This window comes from Podarcis melisellensis (genome assembly GCF_964234715.1).
Source record: "Podarcis melisellensis genome assembly, chromosome: 2".
Taxonomy (NCBI): domain Eukaryota; kingdom Metazoa; phylum Chordata; class Lepidosauria; order Squamata; family Lacertidae; genus Podarcis; species Podarcis melisellensis.
This window is the reverse complement of record NC_138529.1, coordinates 111,206,330-111,228,875: the sequence shown is the minus strand read 5'-3', so window position 1 is coordinate 111,228,875 and position 22,546 is coordinate 111,206,330. Positions and strand designations below refer to the sequence as shown.

The 22,546-nt window shown below is 49.6% G+C and overlaps 1 protein-coding gene across 1 annotated transcript in view; it reads right to left on the bottom strand.

Annotated features, from left to right (window-relative positions):
- SLC44A4 (solute carrier family 44 member 4) overlaps positions 1-22,546 on the bottom strand; it is a 66,863-nt gene that overhangs the window by 12,961 nt on the left and 31,356 nt on the right. The window contains exons 5-13 of the mRNA XM_081903490.1: positions 18,103-18,202; positions 16,023-16,151; positions 14,180-14,240; positions 9,109-9,214; positions 7,220-7,303; positions 6,576-6,688; positions 2,967-3,089; positions 2,712-2,811; positions 1,459-1,551 (exon numbers count right to left, since the gene is read on the bottom strand). Of these exons, the coding sequence (XP_081759616.1) occupies positions 1,459-1,551; positions 2,712-2,811; positions 2,967-3,089; positions 6,576-6,688; positions 7,220-7,303; positions 9,109-9,214; positions 14,180-14,240; positions 16,023-16,151; positions 18,103-18,202 (909 nt within the window). The remainder of the gene's footprint in view (positions 1-1,458; positions 1,552-2,711; positions 2,812-2,966; positions 3,090-6,575; positions 6,689-7,219; positions 7,304-9,108; positions 9,215-14,179; positions 14,241-16,022; positions 16,152-18,102; positions 18,203-22,546) is intronic.

Below are 22,546 nucleotides of genomic sequence, written 5' to 3'. Positions count from 1 at the left end.
CCTACTGGGAACAAAAACCTGAAGAGAGGGAAGCAGTGAAGAGCTGAACTTGAAAATTCAAGGACATTTCTAAAGCTTGCCACGAATTTTGTGATTCAAAATTGGAAGCTGACGTTCTTACCTGAGGATAGGAGGGTTTCAGGATGTTGTTGCCTTAGTTTTACTAGGTGTTAGGATATAAAATCTCTGAAGCTGTCACCAGGAACTGCTACGTTCCGCCATTATACACTAGCTATCAAACGCCAAGTAGCACAGTGGTACCTCGGGTTACATACGCTTCAGTTTACATACGCTTCAGGTTACAGACTCCGCTAACCCAGAAATAGTGCTTCAGGTTAAGAACTTTGCTTCAGGATGAGAACAGAAATTGCAGCGGGAGGCCCCATTAGCTAAAGTGGTGCTTCAGGTTAAGAACAGTTTCAGCTTAAGAACGGACCTCTGGAACGAATTAATTACTTAATCTGAGGTACCACTATATTACATATCTGCTATGACTTCCTGTCAAACACCAGCCAAGTATTGAAATGCAAGGTTGTTCTCTTCATTCATGTACTTGTCCTATGGTTGTGTACACGCTATAGCTTTTAAGCACACTCAAAGCAAACTTTCCCTCAAAGGATTCTGGGACTTGTAGTTTACCCCTCACAGACTGACAGCTCCAGCAACCCTTAACAAACTACAGTGGCCAGAATTCTTTGAGGGGAGTAAACATGCTTCGAATGTGCTTCAAAAGGCACTGTGTGTAGGCAGCTTATTTGTAGCTTCCCTTCCTCCCAATAATGGCATAAGAAGAAGAAGAGTTTGGATTTGATATCCCGCTTTATCACTACCCGAAGGAGTCTCAAAGTGGCTCACATTCTCCTTTCCCTTCCTCCCCCACAGCAAACACTCTGGGAGGTGAGTGGGGCTGAGAGACTTCAGAGAAGTGTGACTGGCCCAAGGTCACCCAGCAGCTGCATGTGGAGGAGCAGAGATGCAAACCCGGTTCCCCAGATTACGAATCTGCCGCTCTTAACCACCACACCACACTGGCTCTCACACTGGCCATAAGCTTGGTAGCAATTCAACAGGAACCACGAAGTTCAAACCATTAAAAACAAAATGGCGCAGTGCACTGCTTATATTTAGGGTTCAAGCCTCATCATTCCATTTTGTGCTATCTTTGCCCCAATAGCCAGTCAACTTTCCATGGCTGTAGAGCATACTCAGTTGCTGTCCCCACAACTAACACCCCACTTTTTAGGGCACAGCCCCCAAAGATGTGTGTTTGGGGGTGCCATGCAAGATTGTGGGCCCCCAAAAAGCGCTTTTTCCAGGGGGAAATCGCATTGCAAGATCACAGGCAAGATCACAGCTACCAAAATGGAAGTTGTTCTCTCACAATTAAAAACAAAACGAGATGTCCGGGTTTCCCCCGGGACACTTGCAAGTCACAAGTCTTCTCTTAATAAAGGATACAGAGCAGTAATACCCCAGTAGGCCACACATATCACCAGCAAGACGAAGGTCACCAACGGGTAGAAAAGAGAACTCATCATGTATCCAATGGCTCTGCAGGAGAGAACAAGACTCTGTAAACCCAGGTTTGCAGCTTCAATCAAACTCGTCTGTAGTACAGTTCTCCAGAGACACTTCAAACCAGTTAGAACCCATAATATAGCCTTTACACCTTCTCTGCTTGTACGATTTTGCAGTGTTTCCCCTCTACTGTTCCCCATCTTCTTTTTAGGAGCCCAAGCAAACACGGGTCTTCCCTTTAATTAGATTAAAGAAATTAAAGAACTTACTTACACATGGATTGATAATATGGACAGATTAGCTACATACAAACGAATTGCATGTCGACGCAAAATAAGAATGGATAAATATAAATATGAAGAAATCTGAAACGAATATTTAAGCGATAAGGCGGATAGTGGCGGGAAGTAGGGGGAGGAGAGAGAGGTGGGGAAATTATGTTTAAAAAGGTGTAGTCATAGGTATATCAGTGTATTCAAATCTGAATTGTCAAACTGTGCTATTATTGTTATTATGGTTTTTGTTGTATGTGTCTTTTGCGGTTGTTGTTTGTATCGAAAAAATGATTAAATATTTTTTTTAAAAAAAAGAGAGAGGAAGGGGCTAGGTTGGTTGCTTGCTTTCCCTCTCTCAGTGGAGGCAGAAGTCGGTGGAGCAACAACACCTATTTTACCCGTGCCCAGAAAACTAGTTCCTCTTGTGTGCCTCTCTCTCTATATCCTCCATCCAGGCAATATGAAAGAGGCACTATCAGTGTTATGTACTGAAGTTCTCACCCTGGGCCAGCAGGGGGACACTGTAGATAGTTATGCAAATAAGGGATCGAAAGTGACGTTCAGTGATTGGATAGTTTTAGAAAATTGTTACAGTTACGTTGCACTTGAGCTCTATATAAGCAGGCTGACTGAACCCTTCAGTTCAGTTCTGTTCTAGCCTGTGAATAAGCAAGAGCTGTTTGAAGAATCGTTGTGTCGTCTGATATGTTCACCCACAACTTAACAATCAGAGCTCAAGGACACATTCCAGCCAGGCAAAAACTCTCAAGGAAGGTGTGAAGCAGGGCTGGCGAGGGGTGTGGCCGAGGGAGAGGGGCGTGTGGCTTGGGAAGAGGGTCCCAAGGGCCAGACAGAGGTCTGCATTTGGCCCCCGGGACCGAGGCTCCGCACGCACTGGCCTTACAGAGACTCGCTTACCTGCTGGCTTCCTTGATGAGAGCGATGGCGATCAGGATCTGCTTGCGCAGGAACAAGAGGGTGAGGAGCATGATGCCTTCCACCACGCAGAGGATGATCACTGGAGGCGAGAGAAAGAGATTCGCACCTTGGCCACTCTCATAACTAAGCTTTGGGAACTAAGCTTTCTCATAACTAAGCTTTGGATTTTTTAGACCAGGGTTGCCCATCTTCCAACACCCGTTTTCCTGCCCGCTCCCCTCCGCCCAGACTTACTGGCGGCCAGCCACGTCTCCTTGACGCTGCGGTAGGCGCCCACGTCTGTGGTGAACCCAATGTTCTTGATGGTGGCTCCTTTCTGGTCGAGCTCACGGTACTCCATATAGCAGTGGTAGATCCCTGGAAAGCAAAAGAGGCAGAGATCGATAGAGTGTTAGTTTCTGTTCTTATCACTGAGCAGCTGCTTGGAGTCACAGGACTCTGTTTACATTCCAGAGGCCTTCCAGTCTCACGGGATAGGAGACAGGATGTGACATTAGTGGCTTCCTGTTTCCTTTGTTCGTTTGTTCAGTTGCTCTCTGCTTTCATAGAGAGAGGATGTCTTTTCTGACCGCGTAGCTTAGAAATAAACTCTTTACAATGTAGCCCAAACCTCTCGTCTCTTCCCTGTGCTGGGAACTCTGCTGAAGAATGTGCCTTGGAGCCTCATCAAAGGCTCAGGTCGTTAATTATTCGTCGGAGACGATTCTGAAGGATCGGCTCAGAGGAAGATGAGGCTTTATCAGCTAGGCCGAGAGGAGATTCCGAGATAGACGCTCCCCCACTCCCTTCCAGAAAACAGGAATAGTTTTCAGGAGAAGGGCTGTAGGTCAGGTGAGGTCCCCAGGTTCAGTCCCCAGCGATAATATGCAATATTTTATATGGGCTGGATGAATCCAAAGCTGGAATTAAGATTGCTGGAAGAAATATCAACAACCTCAGATATGCAGATGACACAACCTTGATGGCGGAAAGTGAGGAGGAATTAAAGAACCTTTTAATGAGGGTGAAAGAGGAGAGTGCAAAATATGGTCTGAAGCTCAACATCAAAAAAACCCCCGAAGATCATGGCCACTGGGCCCATCACCTCCTGGCAAGCGGAAGGGGAAGAAATGGAGGCAGTGAGAGATTTTACTTTCTTGGGCTCCATGATCACTGCAGATGGTGACAGCAGCCACAAAATTAAAAGACGCCTGCTTCTTGGGAGGAAAGCAATGACAAACCTAGACAGCATCTTAAAAAGCAGAGACATCACCTTGCCAACAAAGGTCCGTACAGTTAAAGCCATGATTTTCCAGTAGTGATGTATGGAAGTGAAAGCTGGACCATAAAGAAGGCTGATCGCCAAAGAATTGATGCTTTTGAATTATGGTGCTGGAGGAGACTCTTGAGAGTCCCATGGACTGCAAGAAGATCAAACCTCTCCATTCTGCAGGAAATCAGCCCTGAGTGCTCACTGGAAGGACAGATCCTGAAGCTGAGGCTAAAATACTTTGGCCACCTCATGAGAAGAGAAGACTCCCTGGAAAAGACCCTGATGTTGAGAAAGATGGAGGGCACAAGGAGAAGGGGACGGCAGAGGACGAGATGGTTGGACAGTGTTCTCGAAGCTACCAGCATGAGTTTGACCAAACTGTGGGAGGCAGTGGAAGACAGGAGTGCCTGGCGTGCTCTGGTTCATGGGGTCACGAAGAGTCGGACTAAACAACAACATAATAATAAAAGGCTTTTAATAAGGAAGAGAGGGCCTGCTCTGAATTGTCCCGACAGTGCTCTCTCTGTATGGAAGTAGGTCCAGTGGGGCAGCATCTGTTTTGCATGGACAATGTTCCTTAGGCTTCAGTTCCCAAGTGTATCTCCAGGCAGAGCTGGCAAATGTCCTCTCCCTGAAGCCCTGGGGAGCTGCTGCCAGTCAGTATAGACAATATTGAGCTGGGTGGGCTAATGGTCTGACTCAATAGTCAGCAGGCATCCTGTGTTCCAGGGTTATCGTTTGCTAGCAGAGTAGTGGTACCTCGGGTTACATACGCTTCAGGTTACATACGCTTCAGGTTACATACGCTTCAGGTTGCAGACTCCACTAACCCAGAAATAGTACCTCAGGTTAAGAACTTTACCTCAGGATGAGAACGGAAATCGCACGGCGGCAGCGGGAGGCCCCATTAGCTAAAGTGGTACCTCAGGTTAAGAACAGTTTCAGGTTAAGAACGGACCCCTGGAACGAATTAAGTTATTAACCTGAGGTACCACTGTATCTGGTTCAGTCTCCAGCATTAATGTACAAAATAATATATATTTATTTATAATACAAGGTTTTTTTAAAAAAAAGGAGAACGGCCCCTGTTGTTAATTGTCCTGGCAATGCTCTTTACACACAGAGCCAGCCTGCTTGAGTTGTTGTTGGCACCCGTCTGTCTCGGGAGACAACAGAGGCATGTGCCTCTCCGCTGCTGGAGATTATAGTGCCTGTGAGGCTGTAGAGACCGATACAGTTATACCTTGGATCCCGAACATCTTGCGAGTCGAATGTTTTGGCTCCTGAACGCCGCAAACCCAGAAATGAGCGTTCCGGTTTGCAAACTTTCTTTGGAACCCAAATGTCCAATGGGGCTTCCACAGCTTCTGATTGGCTGCAGGAGCTTCCAATCAGAAGCCACGCTTTGGTTTTCAAACATTTTGGAAACGGAACGGACTTCCGGAACGGATGCCATTCAACTTCCGAGGTACGACTGTATACGGAAGAGATGAGGTTTTTGTCGTTGCTCAAATCGAGGGCTTTAATTCGCCCTGGGAATTTGGACTTCCCACCTTCCAAGAAAAAGATTTCTCTCAGGTAAAAGTTCTCGGCTTCTGATGCTCCCCAACTCATCCCTTGCCCTCCCTTTGTGTGGAGGAGATCGGAAACAGACAAATTCATGTGGGATAAAGAAGAATCCACACAACATACATGACAGGAAGGCTGGCAACATTAACCCTGCCATGTGGGAATAATAATAATAACAATAATTTTATTATTTATACCCCGCCCATCTGGCTAGCTTGCCCCAGCCACACTGAATGGCTGCCAACACAAATAAAAACACCTTGGGTACCTTGGTTTAAGAACTTAATTCATTCCAGAGGTCCGTTCTTAACCTGAAACTGTTCTTAACCTGAAGCACCACTTTAGCTAATGGGGCCTCCTGCTGCCGCCGCGCCGCTGGAGCCCAATTTATCTTCTCATCCTGAAGCAAAGTTCTTAACCTGAGGTAATATTTCTGGGTTAGCGGAGTCTGTAACCTGAAGCGTATGTAACCTGAGGTACCACTGTAAAACATATCATTATGTTATATTGTAAAAATCAATCAATCAATCAATGTCCCATGCAGATGACCGCAGGGCCTGGTGACAGAGAGTCAGGTGGCCAGAGGAGGAATGACCCCTGGGAGGAGTACAGAGAGAAGAAATGCCCTAGTGCATCTGCAACAGCACAACCGGACGCCTTCATCTGCGCCAGCTACAACAAAACATGTCTCTCCCATATCGGTCTCTACAGTCACAGCAGCCTCTGCAATCTTCCAACGGTTTGACTTCACTTCCAAAGGCGCACTCCTCCATGGTCTCCCGAGACAGACAGATGTCAACAGCACCACGCACTTAAAGCACATTCAGTGCACATTTAAATTGAGTGGCATCCCCCAAAGAATCCTGGGAGTTGTAGTTTGTTAAGGACGCTGGGGAATTATTGCTCTGTGAGGGGAAAACTGCACCTCCCAGGATTCCTCGGGGAAAATCAGGGAGATGTAGGCTTGTGGCCTTCTTCGCTTTGGCTCCTCCACTTTGGCCAATCCCCACCACGTTACTCACCGTAGGCCGCGGCGACCAGCACCCCAACAATGAGGATCCACACCAGAACCCCAGCCATGCAACGTAGCAGCAGCAAGAATACAAGGCTCAGTACCAAGGCAATCAGCAGCCCTCTGGAGGGAAGGAAGACAAGGGAAGAGAGAGATGATTTCCCCGCGTCTGCTGAAAAATGCACTCACCCAGCCAACCCCAAATCTAACCACCACTTCCAGCCGCAGCTGGGTAGCGGTCAGTCAGCCACACACCCTCCTCCGAATACTCCATCCCGGCCTGCCTCCCACTCAGTTTCCAGCATTCCATGCCATGCCGTTCCACTTGGCCAGCACCACTGAGTGCAGCCAATCATTGCTGGGCTTTTTAAGGGGAGGCGGGCTTTCTCTGAAGGCCTTTTGTACTCCTGCCAATCTTCAGGTCCCCCCAGTCATTGTAGGACTACAGTTCCCATCATCCCTGACCCTCAGCTAAGCTGGCTGGGGATGATGGGAGTTGGAGTCCAATAACATCTGGGGACTCCTAGTTGAAGATCGTTGCCATATACACCTTCAGCCTCCAGAGCCACCCTCAGGCTGTATGCAGTAATGCACAAATCGTGGCTGGCCTCTCCTCCACAAAGCTACTCCCTCTCAACTTGTTCAGCCACTCACATCAAGATCCAGTACCACGACCGCGTGAAATCCTCAAAGATCTTCAGCCCAAGGTTCTTGGCACCCAGAGACTGCAACAGCTGTCTGCAGAGACAAGGGACCAAAAAGGTAGCTATGAGAATGGGGGGACCTAGGAGGTAAAGGTAAAGGGACCCCTGACCATTAGGTCCAGTCGTGACTGACTCTGCGGTTGCGGCGCTCATCTCGCTTTATTGGCCGAGGGAGCCGGCGTACAGCTTCCGGGTCATGTGACCAGCATGACTAAGCCACTTCTGGCGAACCAGAGCAGCACACGGAAACACCGTTTACCTTCCCGCCGGAGCGGTACCTATTTATCTACTTGCATTTTTGACATGCTTTCGAACTGCTAGGTGAGCAGGAGCAGGGACCGAGCAACAGGAGCTCACCCCGTTGCGGGGATTCGAACCGCCGACCTTCTGATCGGCAAGTCATAGGCTCCGTGGTTTAACCCACAGCGCCACTAGAAGAGGAGCCAGAAAACAAACGTTGAGGGCAAAGGGGGTCTTGGCACTAAGGAGGTGAAAAAGGGACTGTCTAGGGCAGGCATGGCCAAACTTGGCCCTCCAGCTGTTTTGGGACTACAATTCCCATCATCCCTGACCACTGGTCCTGTTAGCTAGGGATGATGGGAGTTGTAGTCCCAAAACAGCTGGAGGGCCAAGTTTGGCCATGCCTGGCCTAGGGCATTTGTAAATTAGGAAGCAGCTTTACGCCAGTGCTATACGTTTCCGAGCACAATTCAAAGTGTTGGTCTGACTTTTAAAGCCCTAAACGGCCTTGACCCAGTATACATGAAGGAGGGTCTCCACCCCCATCGTCCAGCCTGGACACTGAGGCCCAGCTCTGAGGGCCTTCCGGCAGTTCCCTCACTGCGAGAAATGAGGTTACAGGGAACCAGGCAGAGGGCCTTCTTGGTAGTGGCACCCGCCCTGTGGAATGCCCTCCCATCTGATGTCAAGGAAATAAACAACAATCTGACTTTATATTGCAGCCCTGTTTAGGGAAGTTTTTAATGTTAGATGTTTTGTTGTGTTTTCAATATTCTGTTGGGAACCGCTCAGAGTGACTGGGGAAACCCAGTCAGATGGGCAGGGTATAAATAAATATATTATTATTATTATTATTATTATTATTATTATTATTATTATTTATATCAGGCTCCCAGGAGAGGCTGTCAGGAGCTCATCCTACACTCGAGCAGGACCCTGGCAGAGACACATGCCCGACTGGCATGTTCTCTCCCTCCTGGTCAGAAATCTTCAAAAGATTTCTGCTGCCCGAATATTACAGCGACCAATGCCAACCGACTCCGGCAGACTTAGGAATCCGCAGAGTTTGTGCCCCTTGTGTGACAGACCTCAGCAACTCAGCATTTTGGCTAATCTACTTTATTTACACATAAACACACACGGAGCACTGCAACATGGCTCCTTCTCTCTCTAGCATCAGACAGCTAAGAGAAAAGAAAAAAGGACAATAGTCCCATTTCACGGAACACAGTAACACAAACATCCTGTCTCCGTCACTTCCCACTCTGTGGAGTCAAAACATGCACCGTCATGTGATAGACAAAAATCCCAGGACTGCAATCACGGAGCAGGAATTATGACACAGTTGTCCTTGTCTCCCAGTTTGTATGTCAATTTTGCCAGTTCTGCATAATCCATCAATTTCTCTTGCCATTGTTCTTTTGTTGGGGTTTCCTCGTTCTTCCATCCTTGTGCTATTAAGACTCTTGCCACCGTTGTCGCATACATAATTTTTTTTTTTCCCTTGGCAGGTCTTTTCCTACAATCCCTAACAAAAATCCCAATACCCAACTTAACCAGGAATTCACTGAAGTTCGCCCAGGGAGTCAAAGGACTTACTCTGTGCCATTCTTGATATTGTCCAGAGTTTTATTTTTATCCATCCCGCCCACATTGAAGGATTCAGCTTGAGAGATGTTAAAAGTAGGGAAGCAACGGCCCAGTACTGTAAAAAGAAATAGACGTAGATTAGGGTCAATTCTTGAAGACGCGGGACATCGGCAGAGCGGGCCTAGCGTTGCTGTCCTCACACCGGCAAGAACCCAGGCCTTGGGGCCAATTACACGCCATATTGGAGGGTGGTGTTCATGAGATTTTGATGCCATGCCTAAAACTCTGCCCCATTCTGAGCACTGGACGAGGGCAACACTGGCCTCTGTCCCTCTTTCCTTCCCTCCTTCCTCTGATGCCCTCTTGCGTCTCTGCCTCCCAAAGGCTTGCACAGCTGTATATTGCAGCAGCCCTGGCTACAAGCTCCACAGGTGAACGGTGCCTCTGGGGCTGGCCAGGGGGTGCTGGTTGCCAGGAGCTGAGGTGGCTTTGGAGTAAGCAAGCAGGCAGGCAAGGGAATGGACAGAGCAGCGGGAGGCCAGGCAAGCAGGCACGTGCTGCGCTTGCCCTTCTTATTGAAATAAATAAATTAAGGTTTTATATATATATATATATAATAAATGTTCATAAATGTACCAAGCAAACACGTACATAAATATATAAAGCACATGTCTGAAGCAGCACAGGAAAGCAGTCCTGGAACCATTTTGGCTCCCAAACTGACCAAATGTTTTCTCTGCAAGGTCAAAGGAAAATGGAAAAGCCTCCCCATTGTCTTTTCATTCACAAAACCTGTCTTAAGGGTATATCTGTGTATGAATAGGGTGAGCCTGTGACCTGGAACTAAGTATTTATCATTACAAAAGACTGGCCAGGCTCCCCAGGGTATCCAATCAAGTAAGCATTAACAGGCAACTTGCCAGACAGGAGGTAAACAACAACAGGAGGTAAACAAAGCACTCAGATTTCTGCTGTAGATCGCCCTTTCTGTGATGTAGTTATGATGTATCGGGGGGGGTGTGGACTTGAGCTACGCCCCTTCTGTGATGTAAGTATGATGTTTCTGGGGGTGGTCTTGGACTCCAAGGCGGGCAATCTAAAATGTCTACATAAGGGCGGGCACACCTGGGCTCTGGGTCCTCCTCCTTTCCTGTGTGTGAAGGGGCACCCTGTTGCAACAGTTCAATAAAGATCAGGCTTACTAGCCGCTTTGCTTCTCAATATTCTCTGGTTGGCCTCTGTTATTTTCTCTGACCAATGGAGAACCTACAAAGGACTCTATAAGGGCTCCTGTATCCCCCATAAGGGAATAAGGACAGATTGTTGTTTGTGCTTGCTGTGTGCAAGGCCTGCCTAGGAGGTGAGTACCTGGTGCCGAAGGAGAGCCTTTCCACCATGCAGGTGTGGCAATGCCCACTGCTGCCTCCCAAGGTAAGGTACTGGCTTCATGTTCACCTTTGGCCAGTCTCCATTGGGCCACTAAAACTGGGGGCATCCTCTTCCCAGGCCCCTGTGGGGCAGTGTGAGGAGGCACCTCTCTTTGGGGCAGGGGGGCAGTTGAAAATATCAGTACAGAACACAAATTATGTGCCGAATCCAAATGTTATAAAATATACAGTGGTATCTCGCAAGACGAAATTAATTCGTTCTGCGAGTTTCTTCGTCTTGCGGATTTTTCGTCTTGCGAAGCACGGATGCACCCTGGTATTAACGGTTTTAAGACAAAGGAAACAAACTCGCAAGACATTTTGTCTTGCGAAGCAAGCCCATAGGGGAAATCGTCTTGCGAAGCAACTCAAAAAATGAAAAACTCTTTCATCTTGCGAGTTTTTCGTCTTCCGAGGCATTCGCTTTGCGAGGTACCACTGTAATCATGAACAGTGGTCAAGGCATTGTTTAACGCATGGGTAGGCAAACTAAAAGGATGGTGGGTGGTGCTGTGGGTTAAACCACAGAGCCTAGGACTTGCTGATCAGAAGGTCGGCAGTTCGAACCCCCACGACGGGGTGAGCTCCGATGGCTCGATCCCTGCTCCTGCCAACCTAGCAGTTTGAAAGCACGTCCAAGTGCAAGTAGCGGGAAGGTAAACAGCGTTTCCATGTGCTGCTCTGGTTCACCAGAACCGGCTTAGTCATGCTGGCCACATGACCTGGAAGCTGTACGCCGGCTCCCTTAGCAAGTACAGTGGTGCCCCGCAAGACGAATGCCTCGCAAGACGAAAAACCCGCAAGACGAAAGGGTTTTTCGGTTTTTGCGACGCTTCGCTAGACGATTTTCCCTATGGGCTTGCATCGCAAGACGAAAGCCCATAGGGAAATCTCGGGGACCTTTTTTTAAATGCTGGCGGTGGGGAGCAAAGCCTTTTCCCCCCCTCCGGACTTCAGAAGAGGTCCAGGAAGGCCGGCGGGGGCGAAAGGCTTTGCTCCCCACCGCCAGCATTTTAAAAGCGGTCCGGGATAGCAGGGAAGCGCTTCCCGCTATCCCGGACGGCTTTTGAAGGCAGGCAGGGGGGGCAAAGACTTTTGCCCCCCGCCCGCCTTGGGAAGAGGTCCTGGACCTCTTCCGAAGGCGGGTGGGGGGCAAAAGTCTTTGCTCCCCCCTGCCTGCCTTTCCGGGAGAGCGGGAAGGCAGCGCTGCCTTTTCCGCTCTCCCGGAAAGGCAGGCAGGGGGGAGCAAAGACTTTTGCCCCCCGCCCGCCTTCGGAAGAGGTCCAGGACCTCTTCCCAAGGCGGGCGGGGGGCAAAAGTCTTTGCCCCCCCTGCCTGCCTAACCGGGGGCTTTTAAATCGCCCCGGGACTGTCCGGGGCGATTTAAAAGCCCCCGGACGGCTTTTGAAGCCTCCCCCCGCCGCCCGGCTTCGGGGCATCGTCCCGATGCCGGGCGGTGGGGCGGGAAAGCCTCCCCCCGCCGCCCAGCTTCGAAACGATGTCCCGAAGCTGGGCGGCGGGGCGGGAAAGCCTCCCCCCGCCGCCCGGCTTCGGGGCATCGACCCGATGCCGGGCGGCGGGGCAGGAACGCCTCCCCCCGCCGCCCGGCTTCGGGGCATCGTCCCGATGCCGGGCGGCGGGGCGAGAAAGCCTCCCCCCGCCGCCCGGCATCGGAACGATGTCCCGAAGCCGGGCGGCGGGGCGGGAAAGCCTCCCCCCGCCGCCCGGCATCGGGACGATGCCCCGAAGCCGGGCGGCGGGGCGGCAAAGCCTCCCCCCGCCGCCCGGCTTCGGGGCATCATCCCGATGCCGGGCGGCGGGGCAGGAACGCCTCCCCCCGCCGCCCGGCTTCAGGGCGAGAAAGCCTCCCCCCGCCGCCCGGCATCGGAACGATGTCCCGAAGCCGGGCGGCGGGGCGGGAAAGCCTCCCCCCGCCGCCCGGCATCGGAACGATGTCCCGAAGCCGAGCGGCGGGGCGGGAAAGCCTCCCCCGCCGCCCGGCATTGGGGCATCGTCCCGATGCCGGGCGGCGGGGCGGCAAAGCCTCCCCCCGCCGCCCGGCTTCGGGGCATCGTCCCGATGCCGGGCGGCGGGGCAGGAACGCCTCCCCCCGCCGCCCGGCTTCGGGGCATCGTCCCGATGCCAGGCGGCGGGGCGGGAAAGCCTCCCCCCGCCGCCCGGCATCGGAACGATATCCCGAAGCCCAGCGGCGGGGCCGCGAAGCCTGGGCGCGCTGGCAACTCTCCGCAAGGAGCGCTCCCGCTGCTTGCGGAGAGGTCCGCGCCTGTCCTGGACCTCTTCTGAAGGCAGGCGGGGGGCAAAAGTCTTTGTCCCCCCTGCCTGCCTTCCCAGGGGCTTTTAAATCGCCCCGGACAGCGGAGAAGTCCTCCGCTGTCCCGGGCGATTTTAAAATGCCGCCCGCCAGAAGAGGTCGGGGGAAGGCGGTTTCCATAGGAACGCATTAATTGATTTTCAATGCATTCCTATGGAAAACCGTGCATCGCAAGACGAAAAACTCGCAAGACGAAGAGACTTGCGGAACGAATTAATTTCGTCTTGCGAGGCACCACTGTAAAGCGAGATGAGCGCCGCAACCACAGAGTCAGTTACAACTGGACCTAATGGTCAGGGGTCCCTTTACCTTTACCTAGGCAGACTAAGACCCAGGGGCCGGATCCGGACCAATCACCTTCTAAATCCGGCCTGCAGATGGTCCGGGAATCAGCAAGTTTTTACATGAGTAGAATGTGTCCTTTTATTTAAAATGCATCTCTGGGTTATTTGTGGGGCATAGGAATTCGTTCTCTTTTCCCCAAAAAATATAGTCCGGCCCCCACAAGGTCTGAGGGACAGTGGACCGGCCCCCTGCTGAAAAAGTTTGCTGATCCCTGGTTTAATGGTATTCAAACAACGAAATATTAATGAAAGCGTGGGGTAAGACACAAAAAGCTTTGAGAAGAAATCAATCCGTTCTATTCACAGAACACATGGGAGCACTGAGTTATTACCTCACACTCTATTTCATCTTTAAAAAAAATAAATCCTCATAGCAACCCTGCAAGGTAGGAAAGTTAGCTTGAGAGGGAGTGAATGGTCCAAGGTCCCTTAAGTGAACCTGGGCCTTAGTCAGTCCACTTCTAACCATGACACCACACCACACTGGCTCTTTGGTACGAATTCTTGGCTGAATAAATTATAAAATCACAGTAGCAAATTCAAACACATATGAAATTCACACACACAGACCATGCGTACATATTTCAAACATGAACTGCAATATTTTCCTTGAATCGAGAAGTCCTCGCTCCCAAACACCTCCCCAGAACATAAACAGCTGTTTTATACAGAGTTAGACCATTTGACCCTATATTTCCCAGAGGTTCTGGTCACCCATGTGGTCTAAGGACGCTTCACTCTTTTGCCCCAGTAAATTAAAATTCCTCATGATGTCCCAGGGTACAGAGAGGGTCCAAGCCCCACTGAAAGTTGTACAGTAGGGAATTTTTTTGCTAGGCATTGCTTTTCCTTTTAGCAGTGCTGAAGCAACGAAAGACCCAGCAGAATTCTTTCCTGTGCCGCTCATCAAGGTAGATGAAACATCAGTCAAAGGACTGGGGGCTTGTGAGGAGACTGAACCCTGATTATGTGCTCACCTGGCTCGGACGGGACAGTGAATTCTGGACAAAGTTGCAGGTTGAGAATTTCTGACACACTCTGTGAATTAAACAGGAAGTTAAAACTTGCTTTCTGGTGCAGTTTCATTCATTCAAGATATCCCCACCACCACCATCTAAAAATCTTTCAGCCAACATGGCTCTTGCCAGCAATTTAGTGCAAATTTCTCCTAATTAACCCATTTATTCTATGCAACGTTGACACTTCGGGCAAGCGACTTCCCTTCCTATGATGCGACCTTGCATGCTTGTCTCACCAATACCTTCATTTTTATACACCCTTTATCCCTCATTTTTGTAAATGTTGTTTGGCTGGAGGACTGCTTTGCAAAATTCAGGCAGGTGCAATTTTCGAAGGCTATAGCCGTGTTTCGTTCGTGTATTGTTTTGGAAAGTCAGAATGTGACAGATCCGGCTTTAAATGTGTGCTGAATCAAATATTTCCTCCATCCCTATCCAGAAGGAGAGCAGGAAACCAAGGCAAACACTCCCAACAAGAGACAGCGGTGGCCACTAATTTGGATGGCTTTAAAAGGGGACTATAAGGCTCTCCAGGGACGCGGGTGGCGCTGTGGGGAGCCTAGGACTTGCCGATCAGAAGGTCGTGGTTCGAATCCCTGTGACGGGGTGAGCTCCTGTTGCGCGGTCCCTGCTCCTGCCCACTTAGCAGTTCGAAAGCACGTCAAAGTGCAAGTAGATAAATAGGTACCACTCTGGCGGGAAGGTAAATGGCATTTCCGTGCGCTGCTCTGGTTCACCAGAAGCGGCTTAGTCATGCTGGCCACATGACCCGGAAGCTGTACACCGGCTGCCTTGGCCAATAAAGCGAGATGAGCGCCGCAACCCCAGAGTCAGCCGCGACTGGACCTAATGGCCAGGGGTCCCTTTACCTTTACCTAAGGCTCTCCATGGCTACTAGCCACAACGTCTATTTTCCACCTCTGGTGTGAGAGGCAGTATATCTCTGAATATGCTTGTGAAACATGGACCACTTACAAACGCCATCTCCAACTCCTCGAAAGATTCCATCAACGGTGTCTCCGAAAAAATTTACACATCACCTGGGAAGTCAGGCGAGCTAATGCCAGTGTATTGGAAGAAGCAAAGATCACCAGTGTCGAAGCGATGATTCTCCAACATCAACTTCGTTGGACTGGTCATATTGTGCGGATGCCGGATGATCGTCTTCCAAAGTAACTACTCTATTCCAAACTTAAAAATTGAAAGTGTAATGCTGGTGGTCAACAAAAGACTCTCTCAAGGCAAATCTTTAAAAATGTAGTATAAACACTGACAACTGGGAAACACTGGCCTGCGAGCACTCCAGTTGGAGAACAGCCTTTACCAAAGGTGTCATGGGCTTTGAAGACGCTCGAACTCAGGACGCAAGGGAGAAACATGCTAAGAGGAAGGCATGCTTGGCAAACCCTCACCGTGATCAACTCCCACCCGGAAACCTATGTCCCCAGTGTGGAAGGACGTGTGGGTCCAGAATTTGCCTCCACAATCACTTACGGACTCATTGTTAAAACAGTGTTTATGGAAGACAATCCTACTCGTCTACAAGCGATTGCCAAAGAAGAAGACCTCTGAATATACTTCTGCTGGGAATTGCAAGGAGGAGAGGGCTGATATGTTCAGGTTCTGCTTTTGGGCTTTCCATCAAGGCATCTGACTGGGCCCTGCAACAACAAGACTCCGGACTAGATGGGCCACAGGCCTGATCCAGCGGGGATCTCTTCTTACGGCCTGTATACTTGCTGAGTGGAGAAATGGGTGGGGGTGAAGAACTAACCTGCCGTAATAAAAGGTGCCAACTTACCAGGCTGGTCGTCGTGAGGTTAATCCCTGGCTGGCACAGGGTCTGGTTCCATACGTCCTCGGGTTTATCCTTTCGGATAATCTGCGGAGGCACCGCCCAGAACTTGGAAGGGCAGGACGGGACACAGATCTGGAGAGAGGGAAAGGAAGGGTTTGTCAAGATTATCGATTGCTTTGATCTGACAGAATTTCCAATTGTCACGTCTGGAGTCTGGGAGAAGTCAAGGCGCCCAACTTCTCAATTTCTTGGTTGTGCCCTCTCTGGCAGTTAGGGTTTCCAGCTTTTTACAATGGCCCTACTTCTGTGCCATAATCATATTTTATTTTATTTTATTTTTAATGTTGCAATGCATATATGAAATCTTTACATAATGATACATATACATTATATTCATAAATTCACATTTTCACATTTCATTATGTACCCACATTTATCCATTTCTTATTTCTTGCCCTGTGTCTTCCCTCCACCTGTGTGTGACTTCCTTGTTATTATTTTATAACTTTATTATTGATTTTTCCTCAGGTCTTTATTGTCGTTCTGAATCCTTTTGGAAACTTCTTCTTGTTTATTTGTCTTGGTTTTTAATTCCTGAACTGTTTTGTCTAGCTCCTTATATTTTATTGTCAGGTCTTTTATCTGACCTTGAAGATCTATTATTATTATTTTAAAAATTTGTTCAATCTTATTGTTCATTGAATCCAGTTTATCATTTATATTTTTGTCCATGTTAACTAGCAAATCTTTCAGATCTGCATTGGGATCAATTTCTGCTGTTGAGTGTCTCCTACCTTGGGACCTGGCAGTAACAGTTATTTTAGATTGTATTTTCTTCTCAGCCATCTTGACCTTCCGTTTCTTTTTCTTATGTACGCAGGTTAATATGCTTTGGCCCATGTTTGGTTGGTGATGTCTTTAAATAAGACCAGAGCCTCCAAGTCTGTAATATTTCAAACTGTTGGGATCCGTCAGGTTATGAATCCTAAGTTCTTATTGCTCTTATTTCATTCCTTTCCTCCCCCCCCCTTTTGTTATGGATATTCAACAAGATTTATTATTCCCACTATAGTCATACCTCATGTTACGTTTGCTTCATGTTACGTTTTTTTCAGGTTGCGTCCCATGGCGACCCGGAAGTACCAGAAAGGGTTACCTCCGGGTTTCACCGCTCGCGCATGCCCAGATGCGCAAAATGATGTCACGCGCATGCACAGAAGCAACGAATCGCAACCCGCGCTGCGAACAGGCCTCTGGAACAGATCCCATTCGCAACCAGAGGTACCATTGTATTTAACCATATAAGACCGGTCTTGAAAGACCCACACTGGCTCCCAGTACGTTTCTGAGCACAATTCAAAGTGTTGGTGAGACCTTTAAAGCCCTAAACGGCCTCGGTCCAGTATACTTGAAGAAGCGTCTCCACCTCCATCATTCTGCCTGGACTCTGAGGTCCTGTGCCAAGCGCCTTCTGGCAGTTCCCTCACTGCGAGAAGCCAAGTTACAGGGAACTAGGCAGAGGGCCTTCTCAGTAGTGGCACCCGCCCTGTGGAATGCCCTCCCACCAGATGTCAAAGAGCAAAATAACTACCAAACTTTTAAAAGAAATCTGAAGGCAGCCCTGTTTAGGGAAGCTTTTAATGTTTAATAGGTTATTGTATTTTAGTGTTTTGTTGGAAGCAGCCCAGATTGGCTGGGGATACCCAGCCAGACGGGCGGGGTATAAATAATAAAAATTATAATTATTATTATTATTAATAGAAGAGATAGAAGAGTCGTCTTCAAATATAAAGGATGAGCACACCAACACATTTTTCCTGCCATAATCATCATCAGCATAGCGCACAAGGGAAGGGCTGTGGCTCAGTGGGAAAGAGCGCATTCTGCATGCAGAAGACTTGGGTTCAGTCCCCCGTTGGCACTTGGCAGTGCCCGGAAAGAAGGCTGATGTAATGGAATTTGAAAATCGGCAGTGGGCAGATAAAGTTGAAGGGAACAGAAACAAAATGGACATGAGGAAGCGCTTCCTGCTACAGCCAGCTCCATCTCAGGAACCCCTCCTGAGCCCGCCCACTCTTCTTACCTGCGGAGTAGGGCACTGCAATCCGCTCATCGCAGCTGATATGACGTTGAAGCTTGTGGCGCATTTCATAATGTTGAGGTAGAAAACGAAAGGTTTGCCCCTGCAAAACACACACACACACAGAGTGAACCAAACCCAGATTAAATAATTAAGAGGGTAGGGAGGTGAGGGGAGGCCGTATCTTTTTCGTTTCTTTCTTTTTTTATTTATTTAAATTTTATTAACATATAAAACACTTGCATATACGTTTACACAATACCCATACACAACACACCACCTTATTTTCAAAACATAAAACATACCTACTTTACTCTATATAATACCTACCTATACAGTGGTGCCTCAGGTAACATACGCTTCAGGTTACAGACTCCGCTAACCCAGAAATAGTACCTCGGGTTAAGAACTTTGCTTCAGGTTGAGAACAGAAATTGTGCTCTGGTGGCGCAGCGGAAGGCCCCATTAGCTAAAGTGGTGCTTCAGGTTAAGAACAGACCTCGAGAATGAATTAAGTTCTTAACCCGAGGTACCACTGTACTGTACATATCAACATACCTACACACCTACCCCACACGGACACCCACCAAGTGACTTGACTTCCAGCCATTCTTGTTACGCTACTTTATTTTTCCAACTACAGTCATATCTCGGGTTGAAGACGCTTCGAGTTGAGCGTGTTCGAGTTGCGCTCCTCGGCAACCCGGAAGTAACGGAGCGCGTTACTTCCGGGTTTCAATGGTTGCGCATGCGCAGATGCTCAAAATGACGTCGCGCGCATGCGCAGAAATGGCGAAAAGCGATGCACGAGTGCACAGACGCGCCGTCGCTAGTTACGTTTACTTTTAGATACAAACGGGGCTCCAGAACGGATCCCGTTCGTATCTAGAGGTACGACTGTAGCTTAAACACATTTCATTATTTCTTTAATCTCTTCTTCTATCTTGACTTTGCTCTCCTTTCACTCTGGATTCACTCAATATCTGTCAGAAATTCTACTTTTCCCACATAAATTTTGATGTATTCCTTAAAGATAGCCCACTCCTTATTCACTTTTTGTACCATATCTCCTCTTATCCAGTGTTTCCCAACCGGTGTTCCGCGGCACACTAGTGTGCCGCGAGATGTTGCCTGGTGTGCCGCGAGATGTTGCCTGGAGGGAGGCGGGCGAGGGCGTTTGCTTCCCGGAGGACGGAACGAGGGCGCCCCCTGGTGGGCCGGGGCTCGCTCTCCCCAGAGGGTAAATCTGGATCAAATGGGGCGAGGGGCGGGCAGAATTCTGGGGGCCACTGATGCCCTACAGACCCCCCCCAAGTCCTCCGGGGCGCGCGCTCTGCTGGGCTCTTTTCGGTCGTCGCGCTTGTGGGAAGCCGCCCCTTCCCTGGGCGACGCGCCGCCTCGCGACTCCGGAGTCAGTCCCGCGGGCTCTCGGAGGGACTCGCGAGCGACGGCACGGCGGCTCCGGGGCGCGCTCAGCCGGGCCGCCGCGCGCCCCCGCGCAGCCCCTGCTGCAGCTGCCCGGCGTGGAGCGCGACGCGGAGCCGGCCGGGCTTGGAGGCGCCCAGGTAGGGCCGAGCCGGGCGGGGGCGGGGAGGTCTCGGTCTGCTGCGGGCGCAGAAGGGCGAGCGGGAGAGGGGGAGCCGTCGGGTCTCCTGGAAGGAAGCGAGGCGGCGGCTGAGGGGGATACAGCCCTGTCCCCAGCAACAGACACTCCTCGAAGTGAGGCCACAAGTCGGGGCTCGGACAGGGCCTGGAAGCAGCGGCTCCGGCTCTTGGGAGCAGAGAAGGGGACTTCGAAAGCGGCCTGGAGGAGAAAAGCCCCAATGCAGCGAGAGCGGGGAGCATGCTGCCTTGTCCAGGCCTCCTCGCTTTGTGCCGTCCGCTGCCGGGAGCAGGACACGGGGGCTCCTCGTTCGCATGCTTTCCCGGGTGATCGGTGAGGGTTAGGGTTAGGGTCCCTCAGACCCTCGCTTTGCTGCCTCCTCCCCCCCCACCCCCCAAAGCTTGGAGGTTCCCCGGCAAGGGGGAGGGAAAAAAATTGAAGGTTACACTTTCGTGCGTCCCTCCCGGCGTGACGCTGCGCGCTGACGTCATGGGGCTGTAATGGTGGTGTGCCTCGATATTTTTTTCATCAAACAAGTGTGCCTTTGCCCAAAAAAGGTTGGGAAACACTGCTCTTATCCTCCCTGTTAGTTCAGCAGTATGGAAGTATTCCATGAGGGGAGGCCGTATCTTAGGCAGGGGCAGAGTCAACAGTTCAGGGGCCAAGGGCTGAGAGAAGCTTTCTTCCCAGGGCAAATGGCAGGGAGGGGCAACATCCACTGGGGCTGGGGCATGGACAAAAATGGGTTTAAATGCACCCTAGAGTGGTTTAACAATCATAGAACTGTAGAGTTGGAAGGGAACACGAGGGTCATCTAGCCCAGCCCCCTGCAATGCAGTAATCTCTTGGTCAACGTGTGTTTCGAACCCACAACCTTGAGATGAAGAAGAAGAGTTTGGATTTGATATCCCACTTTATCACTACCTGAAGGAGTCTCAAAGCGGCTAACATTCTCCTTTCCCTTCCTCCCCCACAACAAACACTCTGTGAGGTGAGTGGGGCTGAGAGACTTCAGAGAAGTGTGACTGGCCCAAGGTCACCCAGCAGCTGCACCTGGAGGAGCGGGGAAGCGAATCCGGTTCACCAGATTATGAGTCCACCGCTCTTAACCACTACACCACACTCTGGTCTTGTGCTCTACCAACTGAGGTATCCCAGTGCCAATCGCTCTTCCCAGGGAGTTCTAAGAACCGCAACTCTGCAAGGGGAACAATTCTCAGCACCTTTGACAGACTACAGTTTACAGGATTCTCTAGGGGGAGCCATGATTGTTTAAACTGGTATCACGGTGCTTTTAACATATAGTGCAGATGCAGCTAATACTGAAAGTTGGATCATGTACAACCACCCCGATACCATCAACGAGCACAAATCATCACAAGTTAGGGATGGAAGGAAATATCTGTTTTGATTCTTGAATTTTCCCATTCTATCTCAAATTCCTTACTTTAAAAAGTAGAGACATCACCTTGCCGACAAAGGTCCGTACAGTTAAAGCTATGATTTTCCCAGTAGTGATGTATGGAAGTGACAGCTGGACCATAAAGAAGGCTAATCACTGAAGAATTGATGCTTTTTAATTATGGTGCTGGAGGAGACTCTTGAGAGTCCCATGGACTGCAAGAAGATCAAACCTCTCCATTCTGAAGGAAATCAGCCCTGAGTGTTCACTGGAAGGACAGATTGTGAAGCTGAGGCTCCAATACTTTGGCCACCTCATGAGAAGAGAAGACTCCCTGGAAAAGACCCTGATGTTGGGAAAGATGGAGGGCACAAGGAGAAGGGGACGACAGAGGACGAGATGGTTGGACAGTGTTCTCGAAGCTACCACCATGAGTTTGACCAAACTGCAGGAGGCAGTGGAAGACAGGAGTGCCTGGCGTGCTGTGGTCCATGGGGTCACGAAGAGTCAGACACGACTAAACAACAACAAAAAATCTCAAATTCAATTCTCCACACTTCTGCAGCCATGTGCAATTTTCTTTCTTTTATTTTCTTTGAAAAAAAGTGTGAATTTTAGTGTGAATTTCTCCTAACAAATGCATTTTCGAGATGCGTTTTTTGACTAGCAAGAGATTTTCCCTAATATAATGCATTTCTGTATGGTATTTAAGTGACACATCATTATGCATCGGTTGAATGGCAAAGTTTGGATAAGGGAGAATTCTGAAGGACGGATGTGCTTCCGGGTTCTCATACTGTTTTGGAAAGTGAACGTTTCATAGATTCACCTTCAATTTCTCCTCCCAACTCCCCCATCATGAATGCACAGTAAAAAGGATTTCGGGGGGGGGAGGTGTTGGGAAACTGTGTATGTGCAGCTACTCACACAGAGTCAGTTAAGGTTTGGCAGACAGCCAGAAGGCGATCTGAAGGAGTAAGTCTGCCTGGTGATAACAGAGGCATGGAGACAGCTCCCTGATTGGTCAAGCTCTCTCAAGGGAGTGATAATTAATGGCCTACTAACTGGAATATGTGAGTTCAGAGGTTCAGAGTTCTGTGTGTCAGTGCAGGAATTGTGAGTCGTATCAGAGAGAGCTAGCATAAGATCCGTGTTCTGTAAATAGTCCACTGTATATAATAAACACCTAACTACAAGTTCCTGGTTCCTGCTTCGTCTATCCTGTCTGCAGCTAAGTTGCCAATTGTTTCCATGGATTCTGCGTTTACTCTGCTAGGTCTGGCTAAGGTCCTGCAACTAGTCAGAAAGTTGCGAAACACCAAATAGGTTTTACCAATAAGGAGGTGGGCGCAAGTCATGTAAAGAAAGAGACCGGGAAAAGGACACATCAAATGCATAAAATGAAGAAGAAAAAGGTGAAGCAGCAGACTCGACTGTTGACA